The 19,958-nt window shown below is 35.0% G+C and overlaps 1 protein-coding gene across 11 annotated transcripts in view; it reads left to right on the top strand.

Moving 5' to 3' along the window:
* LOC123685697 (plasma membrane calcium-transporting ATPase 2) overlaps positions 1-19,958 on the top strand; it is a 105,404-nt gene that overhangs the window by 66,680 nt on the left and 18,766 nt on the right. For 8 of the 11 annotated variants that reach the window (XM_045625502.1, XM_045625501.1, XM_045625503.1 and 5 more), the window contains exons 3-10: positions 4,252-4,423; positions 6,495-6,686; positions 8,821-9,101; positions 13,130-13,340; positions 15,119-15,154; positions 17,419-17,822; positions 18,040-18,282; positions 19,711-19,952. In XM_045625502.1, coding sequence (XP_045481458.1) covers positions 4,267-4,423; positions 6,495-6,686; positions 8,821-9,101; positions 13,130-13,340; positions 15,119-15,154; positions 17,419-17,822; positions 18,040-18,282; positions 19,711-19,952 — 1,766 coding nt within the window. In that variant the 5' untranslated portion in view covers positions 4,252-4,266. The remainder of the gene's footprint in view (positions 1-4,251; positions 4,424-6,494; positions 6,687-8,820; positions 9,102-13,129; positions 13,341-15,118; positions 15,155-17,418; positions 17,823-18,039; positions 18,283-19,710; positions 19,953-19,958) is intronic. The other 3 variants (XM_045625507.1, XM_045625508.1, XM_045625512.1) reach the window with 1 other exon arrangement.

A 19,958-nucleotide genomic window follows, 5' to 3' on the forward strand; every position in this document is an offset into this window, starting at 1 on the left:
AATAATTCCACTCAAATATTATGATTGTTATGAAATCACGATTTAAATACCTCCCACGTGACATGTATGCGAATATGATGCATATTGACTCATATCCTCTCGTCATCAAGTTTTATCATATTTTGTGACCGTGATTCGTCAACGTATTGACGTCATTCTCTCTGAAATATAAGATTTAAAAGTGATCAAACTTTTTCCGCTAGTTGAGACTTTAAATGTTTTTCACTTTTCGATTATGATTTTCGGAAATGAATACGTGAAATTAAATACACTGTGTCCGTAAAGTATGGAACAAATTCATTTTTAGCTAAACAGAGCATTTTAGGAAATAATCCTGAAACACGTCGATTTTTGATTTTAATTTACCGTATTTCAAAATAATAATCTAATATACAGGATGAATTACTTTCGAGTAATGACGTCACCGTCATTTTTTTTTTAAATGGAACACCCCCATTTTGTCTCACTCTACTCGATTACTCTAGCCTGAGCCGACTCCAAAAATGTATCACATGTTGATTCCAATTGGTACAGGGTGGACAAAAATACAATAGTTTTGTGTGCGCTCATAAAGTAACGCGTAACATTCTTTATTAGTTCAATTAACAATATTATCAAAAATACTTATTGTCTAGCGGCAATTGGTTTGAATGTAACATCCATTTTAGATTAATTAAAATTATAAAAATAAGAAATAATTTCTTTCATATTCTGTCTTCTAGACCACAAGTACCAAACATGTTTGGAAACAGCTCATTTTTATTAATCTAAAAATGTAACAAACTACAGGGTGTTACATGTAAACTAATTCCGCTAGACAATAAGTATTGTTAATAATATTATTATAATAATTTAACTAATAAAGAATGTTACGCCTTACTTTATGAGCACACACAAATCCTTTGTAATTTTGTGTACCTTGTACCAATTGGAATCAACATATGATACATTTTTAGAATCAGCGCAGCTAGATTAATCGGAAAATTGAGACAAAATGGGGGTGTTCCATTCAAAAAAATGACGGTGACGTCATTACTCGAAAGTAATTTACCCTGTATATCAGATTATTATTTTAAAATACGGTAAATTGAAATAAAAAATCGACGTGTTTCAGGATTATTTCTTAAAATGTTCTGTTTAGCTAAAAATGAATTTGTTCCATACTTAACGGACACAGTGAATATCGAAGAAGCAGTAACTTCAGTTTCTGAAACGATTTGTTGAAGGCTCCACCCACACAGAGGGATGAGTGCTACGGGTTTGATTGCACACTCTTGCGTTAGGTTATGATTAAGCTTTAATTAAGGGGGTTCCGTGACAGTGCGACCTAATGATCTATTATGCCCTCCATCAGAGCTATTCTCGCCATAATTCGATCTACAGCTCTCCCCCCAATTCCAGGGTTCTAATGAACTCCAGTATCTGGGATGGCTTCAGGGAGGCTACTTCCTCACTTCTACAATTTTTTTGTTCAAATCAGATTTTGTGTTGGCTAGTAATGTTGAGGCATTTCATCACCAGGTGATCCGGAGTTTCTTTCTCCTCTCCACAGAATCTGCACTCTTCATTTTCTGCTAGTAGACCCATTCTTATGAGGTGTTTCCTAAGGCGACAATGCCCTGTGAGGAATCCACTTAGGAGGTGTAGTATATTCTTGGTAAGATCCAAACACTTCTTGGATCTCGCAGTGTCAAAGAAACTTTATGGAATGGTCAAACCCAAGAAGATTCCTTCAGAGTGTTTTTTCTTCTCCTGAAAATCTTTTATGTGTGCACATTGCCTATACCAGAGAAAGTTTCCAGACCAATGAAAGGAGTTTGTGCTCCTTTTCTGGCAAGTGTGCTGACCTCTTCATTCCCTTAATTCCCAAGTGGCCGGGAACCCAGACTGAAAAGACCTAGTTATTCTTGCCTATTTATTTGAGTTTTCTTCGGCACTCCAATACCATCTTAGAAACGATGATATTTGAGCTCAATCGTTTAACTGCAGTCTGACTATCAGAATGTATCGCTATATCACATTTCTGATAGTTTATTTCTAAGTTAATTTCCACACATCTTTCTATTGCAAGTATCTCTGCCTGAAAGATACTTTTGCGTTAACCTCTATCTGTTTCTCTCCATAAACCTAACAGGTCAAAGAATACCATCTAATGGTACATCATTGGACCGTGTCTAAGTGTCTTTCAGGCAGAGGTACTTGCAATCGAAAGATGTGTGGAAATGAACATAATAAGAAAATATAAAAAATGTTATATAGCGATACATTCTGACAGTCAGATTGCAATCAAAGCAAAGAGCGAAATTACCCTAGATTCTAAGATGGTATTGGAGTGACGGAGAAAACGCCAGGGAAAAAGGCAAGAATAACAAGGTCTGTCTCGTCTGTGTTCCTGGTAACTTAGGATTTGAAGATGCCAATACATTTGCAAGAAAATGAGCACAAACTCCTTTCATTGGCTCAGGACTTTTCTGTGGTATAGGTAAATGTTCCTCCCAGAAATAGTTTTAGGCAAAAAATCCCGAAAGAGAAACTTTTCTGGCAGAATATTCCTAGGAGAACCAAGATGTAGCTTAGCAAGAGTATGCACACCTCCTCAATTACTTCCTCACATGGCTTTGTCGCCTCAGGAAGCACCTCCTGAGAATAAGTCTAGCAGAAAACGACAAGTGCAGATTAAATGGGGAGGAGAAGAAATTCCGAATTACCTGGTGAAGAAAAACCTAGCCATCGCTGGCCAACACAAAAATTGCATTGAGCAAGAGACTTGTAGAAGTGAGGAAGTAACCTTCTTGAGGCCATCCCAGATACAGCAATTGATTAGAACTGTAGAACTAGAGGACGAGCTGTAGACTACGGTGTCTAATAGCGAGAACAGCTCTGATTGGGGATACAATTTACCATAAAATGGCAGTGTAATGAAAGAAGAATATTCTGAATCAAAATTTGTCTATTTCAGATTGAATCGATATTATACCTGCAAATAACCGTAAAATTTCGAAAATATCAATTCGTTTTCCAAAAGTTTTTCTGTATTTCAGAGAGTAATCCGATCAGACTTCACCAATTTTTTTTCGTTTAAAAGCTATAAATAATTTTTTTTTCATATATCATTGAAATTTGTTTATATTGATATTTAATATGTGTTTCACGTGTGACTGCATCAAAAGAGGAAATGAGTAACTTATACTATTAAATGTGTAGTTTTTTTTATAAAATCCAAATTTTATCATTTTTTTTTAATGAACCCATTACGATTCACGTTGAGATTTTCTAATTTCAAAACCAATCTGGATAGATAAGAATTTCATATTGATAAGAGCAGCTTGATAACTGTACACAAATCAAACAAGCTGCCTATGTTAGATATATTGAATGTTTCAGATATCAGTGTTTATTTTCGAATACTATGCGATAAAGCTCCAATATAAAGACATCGAATTATTATTTCTGCTTTGACATTAAATATTTATTCGTCCAGTTCAATCGAAGCCACAGTGGATCTGATGTGCTATATACGTGTTTATTCAATAGTAGTTATCAAATAATGTAATTTGATTTTATGTATTTCTCAAGAAATGCATGGAGATAACGATTAATATCTTTTATTTCAATATTTCTTTTCTGTAGTTCTGAATTTACATGTAATTACAATCTAGATGGAGTTTGTAAGGGACTCAATAAATAAATAATATAAATATATGGATTTTTCATGTCCGAAAAATTCGAGAAGTAGAAGTGAAATATAAAATGCCAATTTCACCTTTTGTTTGGACATTTTTTTTTATATTAACAACAAGATTAGAATAAAATAGATTAAATTCCTAAGCTATCGATGCTGTTCAAGAATCATAGGATGTTTGGTATAGATAAGTCAAAAATTCTAGAAGTGATTCCTCCTAAAGTCTGATGTTGTCATTACATTTTTTTCAAATTCGCTTTCGGTTATAACAAAAGTAAGAAATATCCTCATTTTATAGGAATGAAACTTGGAAAAGGCGAAGAACAATTTTTTCTATAAAACGTATTATAAGTTCATCAAAGATTGTTTGGTTGGAAAACTATCAGCTTCGGGCATACAAATTAGTTTTTTTTTTCAAAATGTAATGACAATTCTGCTTAATTTAGGGGTAATTTAAGCTCAGCTAAGAGCAACATTAAGGTTCGGTTTCACGTTTCACCATAATCGCCCAAACTATTTGGAAATTAAAATCAATGTGAAAATTTAAAAAAAAAAAATTTTTTTTTCAGATTTGACTGTTCAAAATGGCTACGATAGACGGCCGTCCCGCGCAGTATGGCATTACTTTGAAACAACTCCGCGACCTCATGGAACACAGAGGTCGCGAAGGAGTAAACAAAGTTATTGAATTCGGTGGAGCACAAGAAATTTGTAAAAAATTATACACATCGCCTAGTGAAGGTAAGTGAAATTGCACGCTATGGAAACTAAACTTGAGAGAACAAACTAAAACAAAAAAAAAGGAAAATGCAGATGACAAGAAAAAGAATTGATAAAAGATGAAAATAGAGAAAAGGATATTTTTAAGAAGTTGAATGTTTGGAACAATGTTAGAACTTATTTTGATTTCTAACCATATCAGGTATGAAAAAATGGTTTTGCTATCACAGAAAATTCGTCAAAAACATGTGTACTGTATAAGATATTATTTTGTAGTTGTGAATATACTCGTTAACACTTCAATCAATAAAAAAAAGTGGTGGTGCCATCTATGTGCCAGGTCCGTGTCTGTGTTACCTTGGCACATAATTCAGCAGAGTAACTACTAAGGAAATTCGAACAATAAAGGTTCTCCTCTTCCAGTTCCCACAAAAAAACTGTTACTTGGGCCCCTTTGTTCGTTAAGAATTTACCGCTTGTGAATATTTTTGGTAGGACTTGAATTCCCTGAGAGCCTTTATTGTCGAAATTCCTTAGTTCTAGTTATTCACAATGATATTCATCTGGAGTTTACGGAACAATAGGCCATTGTATGAATTTTTTAAAATTGCATAAATATTTCTCAAAATGAAATATGTACCTTGTCGCCAAAAATTCTCCTTCTGTTATTGATTCGTTTTTCGTTTACGATTACGATTACTTTCCTCTTTTCGAGGTTAGGATGCTTACCTACATTGCTAAGATTTCAATCAATTTTCTATCATAATTTACATGTTCTCCGACAAATCATGGATATCTATCTATTATATATAAAGTTGTTCGTTGATGTACGATGTAGAGACATTAAAATATAAAATATGATGATATAATAATGAGTTGATGACGATTAATTACTGAATATTTTTTTTAAACTGTCAAAATGCGTATTATTATCCTTTAATGATCAGGCAGACATCAGAATAGCTTAAACCTTATTAAAAGGGGCGAAATGACGAATTATTCGATTCAATAAGCTCTACACAAAATATCTCTATTTCCATAAATGGTTTCCCATTCATTTTCATCCATTTCCACGATTTAGATCAATTTTAACGCCGCACACTTTAATTCGAGCACCATCTGTTATTTTGATAGTTACGCAGAAATTGAAACCCACACACAGTGCGTGACAGAGTGCAAACTCAGTTACGTGTTAGAGTTTAATTAGTCGAATTCCATCATATAGTTCACGCAAGTTTCTCTTTAGAAATCAAACGTGTTAGAACAACAAAATGAAGAACCGGCAGTTTCAAGAAAAAGCAGCACTCTCACGAATCCAGAACATTAGGTGAAACAATTGGCATTTTCTCTCGATAGGCGAATTAAAAATAATGTGTCTTACCGATACCCAGAAAATAATTGATCGATACTTAAACATATGCACAAATTGTCACGATCCTTTGAGATATTTTTGGTTTGAAGTATGTAGAGTAGATTGTTAGCAATCAACACACATAATGAAGCGTTAGAAACAGAAACCACACGTTAAGCTTAGAAACTGTTGAACGGAGGCAGCGCGGTTTTCACAAGCAAATTGAAATCAGATTGGATCAATATTAAGACTTTTTTTCATTTGAGCATGTGAAAAAAGTTGTCTTCATTTGAAGATGCGGACGAACTGGTAACAAGAGTTGATAGTAATATAAGGAAATATTTATTTTGCTATTTGTAAATCCAATTATAGGAGAATATTGGCCAATCTTCCAATGTATATTTCAATTTTTTTGACGATGCACAAGAAATCCATATAGTTTAGAACCAAGTAACAAACGCTCTCAAGTTTGGTTGTTGCTCTTTCATACTTTTATTAATTGCAATTAATTTGCAATCCAGTTTAACAATTCCATATTTGATTATGTCTAGATTTTTTCCATTGAACAATTCCTTTTATCATTCCTGAGAAATCCTGGAAAGTTTATGAGGCCTGGTGATTTCTCATTGATTCGATAAAAATGGCTCGTAGTATTATTGTAGCACTGAGCCAACAATAATTCGTGGTTGAAGAACTGGAAATGATTATTCCATATCTAGACGAATTTCTCTTTCTTTACAGGTCTTAGCGGATCACAAGTAGATTTAGAACATAGAAGAGAAACTTTCGGGTCAAATTCGATACCTCCAAAACCCCCGAAGACATTTCTTCAATTAGTATGGGAAGCTTTACAAGATATTACACTTATAATTCTAGAAGTAGCAGCCATAGTGTCTTTAGGTCTTTCCTTCTATACACCACCACAAGGAGATCGTAAGTAGTAATCAACATTTCGGAACGGCCAACAAGAAATACAAGGTGTAGTGAAAAGAAATCCCCATAAAACAAAGCTTTAATTACCATAGTTAGGGTGATCCGATTCAGTTCAAATATGCGCCGTTTTGTTCGATAACTTGTTGCCCTTTTGAAGGTAATATCATTATGATTCTCTCATAGAAGCAAAATTGTTCGCTATGCACAGAAACAGATGTTAATCACTTGGTGTCAGGTCCGGACTATAAGGTGGATGCATGAGAACCTCCCAATCAAGCTTCTGGCGAGTCACTATCGATGTGTGTGGCCTGGCGTTGTTCTGAACAACCATAATTCCTATCCTATTGTCCGTTTCTTGGCGGTTGCTTCCTTAGGATAGTCCAATTGTTGACAGTACAGTTCCGAGTTAACAGTTGTGCCGTAGGGGAGCAGCTGATAGTAGATAATTCCCTGCCAATCTTACCGAACACCCAGCTAAACCTTTCTGGCCGTTAATCCTAGCTTGGCCACCGTTTTCGCTTGACGTTGTCGTAAATGATCACCAGTCACCAACCGCTTCAAAAATGGATCGATTATGTTGCGATTCAGAAGCGATTCGCAGATGGAAATTCGGTCCATCAGGTTTTTTTACATTAAATCGCATGGTATAGTATATCCAAAGTCACTTGAACTAGTTCATAAAAACGCTTGGCCAGATATCCCTTTGAAGTGGATACCGCGATCCGTTAAATACTGAGCTTTATTTAATATTGTTAAGCAATAAATTCGCCAGCCCCAAAGGAATTTCTGGAAACTTGGACAAGTCTTGTATATTTGAAAAATTCTGGCTTCCTTCAAGTGACTTTGGATATACCGAAACATAGAGCTTTTTCTTGAGACCATCCTTATTATGAAAATGGTTCCAAAAAGTTTTTTGTGAAACATTTAGCAATCGAAATAGTGCTTACATGATTTCATCGTAATTTTCGATAATTGGCCTTCCAGTGCATGGTGCATTTTTGACATCAAAATAACCTAAACGGAATCGACGAAACCATAATTGCGCGTGATTGGCTGTTACAGTGTCAGGACCATAAACGCTATTTATATTTTCAGCCGCCTGGCTTGCAGTATCGCCCTAATCGAGAAAAAAAATTGTCCATCCTTGACGCGCGTTCAAACTAAACTGAGAGTCAACTAATCATTAAACCGCCCATAAAGATTTTTCTGGCGCCATCTAGTGGAACCCTATCGGACAACGCGAGATACAGATACCTGAAGCCATCTATTGGAAAATATTGGATTTCTCTTCGCTACACCTAATAATTGTTTTTCCGACCTCTCAACTCCGCTCCATTTCATCTGCAAATGCATTTACGAGGACAGTACCGTCCGACCTGTGTATTTCAAAATTACAGAGTTCAATTCCTCTTGCAATTAGGAAATAGAACGGTCCTTTGATGAATGTGACTGAATAATAGTTGGCTCGAATGATCAAAGTATCGACGTTCCTATTATATTATCTCTAATATTACGGTCTGCAACGTCCATAGCTATGAAATTGCTGTGGTTTTACTCGATGCGCTATCGGTCAATCACCGTGAATGCAATTGATTCTGGATAAAACCACAGGTGGAAAACTCGGTCTTGCACAAAACTGTCAAACACGAAATGCAATTTGGTTACAATCCGATTGGGAATAACGGATTAGATTTTTTTGGCAATCTAGTCAGTCGGAAAAGCTAACCGATTCTGATACACATAAAATATGGAAATAATCTCTGATAGCCCCTCGATTCCATTCTTTTCAATTCAATTTCGATTTTACTGAATTACCGTAGTTTTTATGACGGCGTGCATGTAGCAGCCAACTTCACGTTGTCAGTTAAAGTAGGTTAACCGGCGAACTAGTCAGTCGGAAAAACTAACCGATAAAATGTGGAAATAATCTTTTATAGCCACTCGATTCCATTCTTTTCAACTACTTAGATTTTACTGAATTACCGAAGTTTTTATGGCGGCGTGCATCTAGCAGCTAACTTCACGTTGTCAGTTAAAGTAGGTTAACCGGAGCCGAAAAGAATTGAACTGGAGAGTGAATTGGAGTCGGTTATTTCTAGTGATAATTTTGATAATTTTTGTCTTTTTATTACAGATAGTGAAGATGAAACGTCACATGGTTGGATCGAAGGATTAGCTATTTTAATATCTGTTATTGTTGTAGTGATAGTGACTGCTTTTAATGATTACACGAAAGAACGGCAATTTAGGGGCTTGCAAAGTCGAATCGAGGGTGAACACAAGTTCGCCGTCATTCGACAAGGTGAAGTTAAACAAATTTCAGTTAGTGAAATTGTGGTCGGTGATATTTGCCAAATTAAGTATGGAGACCTTTTACCAGCGGACGGTATTCTCATACAGTCTAATGACCTGAAGGTAAATATTAATCTTGCATTCATTATAATAACTTTGAATGATTTTCTTATATCGTTTTTCTCCCGTTGGTTGGCGGATAAAACTCAACTTGGAGCAGTATTAAAGCTTTATTTCATCAAAATCTAATGCGAGGGCGTAGAAATAGGGGGTACTGGGGGTAATTACCACCCCCAAGATTTTTAAAATACGAAATTTCAGAAATCTCGCAAAGACCAAGAACGCAAATTTTTCCATGAAATGAACCTATAATAATCTTTTCACTTTCCTTTTAAATCGGTACATTAGTAAACAATCGGTGCTCTTTACGGTTTATGAGTTTATTATCGCTTTCAAGATGAGTACTTTTATTGCACTACGAGCTGGTCTTTGTCCGAGATTTATTATTTTCCTTCATCTGTCCGCTTTCTCGGCATCGCCCTTATTTGTCATATGTGATTTTTGCATTCTTCACCAGTATACACTTACCCGTTGTTTTCGTTTTTTTTTTGTGTCATTCTCGTTACAAAATTTCAATATGTAGTTTCAAACTCGGTTTTTTAGAACTGAACAGTAATTCGCATCGAAAAATTGTCTGGGCTGAGTTGTACGATTTATTGTGTTTCATTCAAATTGCAATTTATTTGTGGAGACATCAGTTTTGAATTGACTATATCTACTTGGTGTTCCTAAATTGGAGGTACAAATGAAAATGACAGATTTTTCGGATCATTTCAAGGAAAAAAGTCCTATAACATGAGTCCGCAAACGCTTTGTTTTTGAGATACAGGTGTTAAAATTCAAGTTTTTCTCTCGTAGCACCTTCTCTTCCAATATATTCAACTTGAATTGGCATAGATATTCCAATTGAAAGTTTTCATCATGTGATATCCTAATTTTGAATGCAAATCTACAGGGTGAATTTTTTCTGAAAGGGTGCCCGCTTCTTCCCTCCAGAATTATTTTTTTGTGAACCACTGGTGGTTTAGAAAAATTTAAAAAAACTCTGGTTCAGTACTTTTTGGTTTGTTGTATTTTTGTCGTATCTGCAATTGATTTCGAGAAAAAACCCCTCTATAGTAATTCTCAGGAAAATCCAAATTATTAAGATCCAGTTAGGTAGCTGTTATAAATAAATTAATTATAAGTTTTGGTACTTACATACCAAATCTGTAGCAAATATTAATGAAGATTCGATAAACCGGTTAAGCATCACAAAATAGTAGCATTACAAGAAACACCCTGTATCTCGAAAACAAAGTTGCGGGCTTATGTATGGGCCATTTCATTTTTAAAATTATCCAAGGAATCTCTCATTTTCCTTCGTAACTCCAATTCAGAAACGCCCAGTATAAGATAAGAACAATTGATAATAAAAAAAAATTATCAATTTCGAGTAATTTGGTTCAAACTTCGTTATCAAACCTCTTTGTCTCACATTATTGAAAAATGGCAAACAGGGTAAAGGCCAGTGCATTTATAAAACTTTATGTATGGGATTCGTGAACTTTATATTGGGATTTTTCAAAGCTTTGCTTTATCCAATACGAATCATTTGAATTTCGTTATCATCTTCGGTAGGTATGTATTATTACATTCCCCCATCTCCAGGCAACGTTACTCGTTATTGGAAAAAATTTCATCAGTCCCTTAATTTACCAGATCGATAGGAATTCTGAGTGTATTCACTGGGCCACGTCTATTCACCTACCCCAGCTTCTCATGGTACAAATATTCTGCAGCATATCCAATGTTTTGTCCATGTTTCCACGTGCGTGAATCTCATTAGTTCGATTATTACACAGAACTGGATCAGTTTACCCGAGTTGGTTGAAATTTGTTTGAAATGAAATGTGATAATCCATATTTCTCTTATGAATAGACCAGATGGATCAAAACATCGATGTGAAACGTATGAATAGATCAAGATATATTGGCGTCATTCGCATAACTTGAGTTCGATTAGTATCGTTTTCATCCTACGTTCGTCTGTTTTAGTTTTGGTTGAAGAAATTGAAGCTTTATTCGATTAAAAATTCGCGGTTTTTAAACCGATTGATTGAAGCATTCAAAATGAACGCCTTTGATGAATTAATTGATAGGATAGGGTCTTTTGATTTGTGTGTGTAGAATTGATTAACGTATGGAATATTTTCAAGAAAGAGTTTGTAAAAATTGAAGACTTGATTATTTTCTCATCGAACTTATAACCATGGAAGCGTCCGAAATCCGACTGAATTTTGTTTATAGAAGCTTTCAACTATTCCTTTAAGTTTGGAAATTTGATTTATTTGTTTCAAATCTTCCAAAAGGTTTTTTGATGGTGAATTGAATAGTTGATTTTGAATATCAGTGCAATTGATGAATATCTGTGTGAAATTGCAAACCAATGTTACACCCAGAAGATATAATTTTTTCAACTCAATTTTTCGACAAATATTTCATATTTTGATAGTTCAACACTATACAAGTGTTCTTGAATTGAAGGTACCAACAAAAAGGAAAGATTCCTTGTTTTCAAGAAAAAAAAATTATATAAAAATTTCGAGAGGATCGTTTGAAATGTTTTTCTCGAAATCGGTAGCAGATACAACAAAACTACAAGAAACAGAGAAATTTAGTATCAGATTACGGTTTTTTTGCACATTTTTTCAAACTATCAGTGCTTCACCAAAAAAAAGTTCTGGCAAAAAAGGACACCGTTTCAAAAAATATATCGCCCTGTAGATTTGCAATCCAAATCATCATATCACGTGATGTAAACTGGAATATCTACGCCCCATTTCAGTTGAATATCTTTTGTTTTGGAGAAGCTATGAAAAAAAATCAAACTCTAACACCCTGTATCTCGAAAACAAAGCGTTTGCGGGAGCATGCTTATAGAACTTTTTCTTCTTAAAATTATCCGGGAGTCGGTAATTTTTGTTTGTACCTGTAATTTGAGAACACCCTGTATGGATACGAGAAAGACAAGAATAATTTCGTAAATGTTTTGGCACATCGAATAGGGTTTATCAAAATAACGTTTTTCATACACCGTTGTAAAGAGACTTCCAAGACCTTTCAAATGAAGTATCACTCAACCCTCTTCCCTATTCAATTTTGCGGGGTTGAAGCGCCCCCTCTCAAGGGGTTGCTCATTCAAGCCTCAAATATACGTCAAAGATGTCCCCCAAACAAAATCATCTGCTTGTTTCGGGAAATTTTTCCAATCACTATATATGGGATAAGAAATATACGGGGTGGCTCGTATGAGATGGAACACCCTGTATCTATTTATTCTGTGTAACTCCACTTTTTATTATATGTATTATTGTATTGACATACAGGGTGATTCACTGGGAGCTTTTTGAAATGAGGAAGTAGTAGTCTGTTTCCGGTATAACCGGAAGTTGTAGAGATCTGAAAATATTCTAGGGAGGAAGATCATTGTCTCGAACCCCAATATGCAAATTTTCAGCTCAAAATTATGATTAGTTTTCCATAAACGTCTAATAAGCCATTCTGGTGAATCACCTTGTATATTATATCATTTTTCCCAAGGTTTAGGGCCCTAAAACAAGATCAAAAAAAGGCATGGCCTAATAGTGACATCTGTGGCAAATTCGGACAATAAATGAGAACGAAAAAAGCGGTGCAATAGTACCGCCTGGGAGAAAAAGCCATGAAATTGAGCACAAAAAAGGCATGGTGTATTTTCATTATCTGGAAAAAATCAGCCCAAATCTAGTCATGAAAATAGCATGGTGTAATAGTATAGTCTGAGGGAAATTTCGGCCACTAGATGGCTATAAAATTAGGCACCAGAAAGGCATAGTGTATTATTGTCGCCTGGGAGAAAGACAACCTTAAATAAAAATAGGCACAAAAAGGCATGGAATAATAATATCGCCTGGAGAAAAATGCAGCCACTAAATAGCTAGAGAATGAGGCACAAAAAGGCATGGTGTATAATTGCCATCTGGGAGAAATTAGGCAGGGTTCAGAGAATTGAACAATTGAGAAGTTAGGGTCGCGAATGTATTCAATATCGGTTTGTTTTTTCTTTTTAGGTTGATGAATCGTCGTTGACCGGTGAATCGGACCATGTGAAGAAAGGTGAACACTTCGATCCTATGGTACTGTCTGGTACCCACGTGATGGAGGGTTCTGGAAAAATGCTTGTCTCGGCTGTAGGTGTGAACTCGCAGGCCGGTATCATCTTCACGTTGTTGGGAGCAGCTGTAGACGAACATGAAGCCGAAGTGAAGAAAATGAAGAAAGGTATACTAAATCCGTCCACCGCAGCATGTGTGTTTTGTCGATGTTTGATTTCAGTATTACCCCGCCCCCTTTTTTGTCTTCTTCGATTGTTCGTTACCCTTACTGGCCCCCCTTCTATGTAATACTGAAAATAAACCCAGTGTGCTATCGTCCACCATAGTTGTCGCACAACTTAAACACACATGAATACTCGCCAGAAATTATCTAATTCGATTTTAATGCTCGCCTTTCTTATTGGTTTCAAGTTGAAATTATACAGAGGAATGTCCATACATCAGAGATCACACATAGTAGTATTGAATTGAACGACAGAATCTGCAGATCAAGATCTAACGATCGGACATTGAGAATTTTATTATTGAAAAATGAAAACAAAACTGTTCACTCAAAACAGGTAGTTTAACATTTTTGTTTCCTTTGATTTATTATCAACAAAACAATGATAATCCAGTACAATCAAATTGGGCTGACGGCATATTGAAAAAACCTTCGAAATTTGTGTCACACAATGTAGGCTTTCGAACTGTATTCTGTCACACGCATGAACCATTTGTTGGAAAAACGGATAATCCTACATGAAGGACCAATAAATTTACCAAGTTCCAACTATCGATTTGAGCGTAATAATGGAATAATAACTGTGTCGACGTTTCCAACAACATAATTCAGCAACCATTAAATATATTACTTATATTTAGAACTGAGAAATTTCATTTGAAACACTCTGATTTGTGGATATTTCGCTCTATAATTGCTTCAAGATAGGTAGCCCGGTGTAGTCGACCTACATGAAAATAATATTTCCTATTCAAAATCTATAATTTTCATGAGTGTCGCAAAAAAATTTTGAAAAACCAATATACCTCAATTTTACATTGACTGTTGATATTTTGACCTACATTAATTTGAAAAAAAATTGTTTTCTTTCATCGTTAGGTGTATTATAGGGATTCGCTGATTATCTGTTGGAACGATCAATTCATATTAGTGGCCTGAAAAGTTTAATTTGATCATTCATCCAAACGAAATTCTCTTCATAAATAATGTATTTTGCAATCATTCATGAATGTTGGGTTTCAAAAGGCAATTATAATTTTAGTGTTGCAATCAATTGAAAGCGTATATATTTATTCCGCATTAAGCCTATTTGAAGTTGATTACTGGACTCCAACTTTACTTCAGCATCATCACTATTTATTGACTAATTCGTCTCTAATACCAGATATGAATATTAATCAAAATGTTGTGGTCCACAACAGAATATTAAAATTTATTTTGCCTTTTCCATCCCCTCATGAAATTTAAATAACTTTGCAAGCGATTTGAACAGATTTACAACAGAGATTTCGCAGTTTAATATTTTTCATAAATCAAAACCACCAATGAAGTCGCATGAACAGAACACAATATTCTTTAAGACTTTGTTTGTGTACCCCTAATAACTGTAGATTTCACAAACCCCTTTTCACATTCAAACTCCACAGTTGTGTGAATTTGTATCATTTTGATTTGATTTTTTAATTGGAACGAAAATTGAACACACTTTTGCGAAAATATAGGTGAAATTTTTTTTTAAATAGAATAAAATGAACTGCTAAGGGGTTTCACACAATTGTGGCGTCATTTTCTTCAACTATTGTTGGTACCAATGAGTTCAATGTGTCAGTAGATTAACTGTAAGAATTATGTTGTGACGTTTTTCATTTTACCCATGTCAGGACTCTGGGAATTGTTGTTGAGATTGCTAATGTTTTCCTTTTGCATGTGTTTTTGTACAGAAGCTAAAAAGCAGCGGAAGAAGAAAAGTCTCACAGGTGAATAAACCCTATTTTAATTACCAATTTAACGTTTTTAGTTTTGCATCTTGCAACTCCATAACTTGAACTTAATATCAATCCTTATTTTTTAAAACAGGTTCACAGTTGCTAATTTTTTGTTGATTGTAACTCATAGAGAAAAAGTAATCGCATAATTTTTATTCTAGTTTTTTTTATGAAATATTAAAATTCTGTGGAAACGTCTAAATTTTTCATTATAACTCGATGAAATATGTCTCTATGTATATGTGTTTTAGTTTGGGCGAAAGTAACATGTCATTGTGACGTCTTGTAACAGTTACCATTGTAACGAGAGTTCAAATAAATTCGTGGTCAAGAGTGCTGTGACATTCTACTGAGTTGAAGTTTTGTCTACAAAAGTTGTGCTCTCTAGATTGGCACAGCACACTAGACCACGAATTTAAAAGAACGCTCGTTATTTAATTGTTTGAAATGCTCCTGCAGGAATCAGTTTTGTTGTCGTCAATGTTTTCTGTCATAACCATTTCGTCATTTGTCATTTCAAGAAGAAAATGAACTATTATTTCCTATCTACAAAAAAATTTCTGTTCTAGTATGATAACTCGCAAAACCAAAAACATATTTTGGTAACTGATGTTAACTATTTGTGAGAATAGAATCAAAACATTACATTCAGTATATCAAATCTAGCTTTTGAGATACTTGATAGATTATTATTAACGTTACGACTATCAAGGACTATTAAGTAAGGAATTCATTTCGCAAATTGAATGGCTAATCAGCCTCGTTAGAGTTATTTTTTCTTCGTCTCGATGTAATCCACTTCCCTCTTCCTTCCCACTGATGTCACTTGGGTAAGGTAAGTGGTTAGTGAGGTAGTGACTCGTATTACTGCCGAGAAAACATACGAGATCTATTTTATGCAGCCAAGTTGGAAATTTACTATTTTTAGATGGACTGTAATCGCCCACTGATATTCTCCATACTTAATTTTCCAGGTCTGTTTACAATTTCTCTTTGGAAGCGACGGATTAACCAATAAATATTTGTTAGAGTTATTCAATCATTTCGTTCTAGAGTTCTGTAATCAAGAGTACCAACTTCCTTCAAGACACTTATCTGTATCTCAAAAACTAGAGCTCATACGAAAAGAACTATATCTTCTTTGATTCGTCGAATACACACCTGCCAAATATCTAAGGATATTGTTTATTTAATTGCTTTACCCGAATATCTCTCCACATTTTTGCTTAGAAATCATTTGAATATTGCCCAAATAAATAAAGCAGCTATAGGCATGATCTAAGCAGGTATGAGACAGTTGGATGTAGCCGAAACTCTCAGTACCGTATCACAACAGCAGCTAAAGACCGATTTATCCAATAAACATCATTGACGTGTGAACTATAAAAAAACAACATGGTTTGAACTTTTCATGTAAATAAATAATAACATATTACGGGAAGCCCACTTGCACTTCAAAAGGTCTTGGAGAGGTAATCGTGCAGATAGGTTAGCATGAACTCAACAACACGCAGATTGGAATATTGGTAATTGGTCAAAAGTCTTATTTTCTAATGAGCCTATGTTTGAACCCAATCCAGATTCAAGCAGAGTTCGTGTTTGGAACTGTGATGATGTGAAGCAATTTCATATCATGGAATAATAGATCTGTTTAACTGGAAGGATTTCTGAATGCGGGGACCTACGTGCAACAGATTCTTCAACCTGTTGTCACTCCCCATGCTGCAGCAATTGAAGAAGATTTTCTATTCGTACATGATAATATCGATCTGTACATTGCAGCCACATTCTCTAGAATGATCAAGGAATCCAGCTAGTCAGCTGATTAGAATACCATTAAGTATGAATGGGATATACTATTCAGAAGAGTTACTCATGGTCAAAATCATAGTAGAGATGAAGACTACTCAAGGAGCCGGCAGAATATACTACAAAAACAATTCCAAAACTACATTTCAAGTATTTCTAGGCAGATTAAAAATTAATAGAATATCCCTAGATATTTGCATGTGTGTATAAATACCAGCAGAACATATTCTACAGTTAGGTCTGTTAAAAAAAAATTGACCTAAATTTCCGAACTGATTCCTTCGGGAAGCTGTTAAAACCTCTGCCAACTGTTTAACGATATCGAAAATTATGTGAACTGTGAATCTTCATCAAATAACAAGTGCATGCTTACATATTTATAACATATAAGTTCCGAAAACGCGAAATTTCTGGTTTATCAACCATTATATGCTGTTTCCCGTTAGGTGAAGAAGAAAACGTAACAGGAAACAGTCACATGAACTCACCGGCGCCTGTGGTCAATAAAGTGGACGGCTCAGCACCTCAAGAAGACGGCAAAGAGAACCACGTGGCACCCAGCAATACATCATCGGAAAGCCACAAGAAAGAGAAATCCGTTCTGCAGGCCAAACTGACCAAATTGGCCATTCAAATTGGGTACGCTGGATCAACGATTGCAATGCTAACTGTTGTTATCCTTGTTGTTCACTTCTGTGTAACGACGTTCGTGATAGAAAAGAAACCGTGGGAAAGTTCCTATGCCGGCAACTTGGTGAGACATCTCATCATTGGTGTCACCGTACTTGTGGTTGCTGTCCCAGAGGGTTTGCCCCTTGCTGTAACGCTATCGCTCGCTTACAGTGTGAAGGTAATAACTTTTTATATTCTATCAATCAGAAATTATCCTATTCACGCATTCATCTCATAGATCCATCAAACATTGAAACTCGACAGAGAATTTCTTATATAAAAATGTTTTAACATAAAACATAATTGAAATATGATATCTACATACCATTCGAAACATTCATTCCGAAGATATCTGCGAAATCCATCGACATAACCTTACACGAATTTTTCCACAGAAAATGATGAAAGATAACAACTTGGTCAGGCATTTGGATGCTTGTGAAACCATGGGAAATGCCACAGCTATTTGTTCAGACAAGACAGGAACACTTACTACGAACAGAATGACAGTTGTACAGTCATATATTTGTGAGCAACTCTGCAAAACAATGCCAAAATTCTCCGATATTCCAGCGCATGTTGGTAGTGTGCTCGTTCAAGGCATCGCTGTAAACTGTGCCTACACATCAAGGGTGATGGTGAGTAACCTATATTTGATTTCATCCCATCTATTTACGTTATTTTTTAAAATATGTATCACCTTTCAAGAGCAGAATTTAATAAAAGAGCTTTCGGCCAATCTTCTGATAGTCGATTTCATTCTCGAAATTTGTAGTAATCGAAACTAACCTAGTGATTAAACTGCATGTGTATGTAATTTTCTTGAGGGCTGTTTCATCGAACAGATCGCTTCATAATTTCGTCACAATGTCTGTATTTTCACTATTTTTTGCTGGCAAATGCTATGATTGGACTAGTGATGACTAAATTTTCAAATTGAAGAATGTCCGTTCGTAAACAGATAAAGGTTCTATAGATATAACCATTCGAAATTATGTTTTTTTGTTCATTTCAAAACTGCAGATTCGATCGTGTGAAAATTTGGAATTGAATGTAGAATGACAAATTACAGCCTTGTGCAAAATTTCATATTGATGGCGAAACCAGAACTATAAAAAATTCAAAAACAATATCGAGAAAAAAATTTCCTAATATTTGCGTGACCGCAGATCCGGTCCTGTCCTTTGCGTGTCTGTATAAAATAATAATTTCAAGCCCTGTGCAAAATTTCGTGTTGATGGCGTCATCAAAACCAGAAAAAATCCAAGGAGAATATTGAAAAAACTCACCCAAATCTCCTTTACAAGAGATCCAACTCAGTTGACATTCTGCAAGTTGTATAAAAAAAGGTTGAATGAATGAGTTCATTATTGAAACAAATGAATCTGGTAGAGATTAAACTTCCTCTCGCTTGATTAAAGGGAGTATTTTCGGATTCCTGGAAAGAATCGATTATTAAGCATTGCAACTATGTTGAATTTATTTTCAATTACTCCACAGCAGATTTGATTAAATAGCTCGAGAGCTTCATTCGCTATAAGCAGATTATGTTGAAGCGAACAATATTTTTTCCATGTATCAAATTGGCTTCAGAAGAGAATACAGCACCGTCTTTACTATTTTGAATATGTATAAAGTCGTATGGATAGATAACCTAAAATTTATTACTTTTTTTTTAAGATTGTATCTTATAATTTTAATGTCTCAATCGCGTTTTGATTATCTGATGTTTCGTTTTTTTTTTCGTAATTTTCCATAATATTCAATGAGGACGCGTGTGTTTCCACAAGGATCTGTTTTTGGCCCTTTACTCTTTTCACTGCATTACTTTGATTTACTCCATACTTCTGTATACTTATCCCTGTGGGTAGCTGAATGACTGTGTTATATTCAATCAAAAGTTATTATTATTTTTTATTATTATTATGCCGATAGAATATAGTCAGAAACAGATGAACTGTCAAGCATATGACATTCTGAAGACATTACATTTTGTTAATCCATTCCTTCGAAAATCGTAAATTGTTATTTCTAGGTCGGTTATTATTACTGTTTTTTTTTTCTAGCCCCCAGATGAGGCTAACGAGCTACCAAAACAGGTCGGTAACAAGACAGAATGTGCTCTGCTTGGTTTCGTTTTGGGCCTTGGTAAAAATTATCAAACCGTAAGGGATGATATTCCAGAAGAATCATTCACCAGAGTTTTAACCTTCAATTCAGTACGAAAATCCATGAGCACTGTGATACCAAAGAAGGGTGGTGGATACAGACTGTTCACCAAGGGTGCGTCTGAAATTATTTTAAACAAGTAAGT

This window comes from Harmonia axyridis, chromosome X, assembly GCF_914767665.1.
Source record: "Harmonia axyridis chromosome X, icHarAxyr1.1, whole genome shotgun sequence".
Lineage (NCBI taxonomy): Eukaryota > Metazoa > Arthropoda > Insecta > Coleoptera > Coccinellidae > Harmonia > Harmonia axyridis.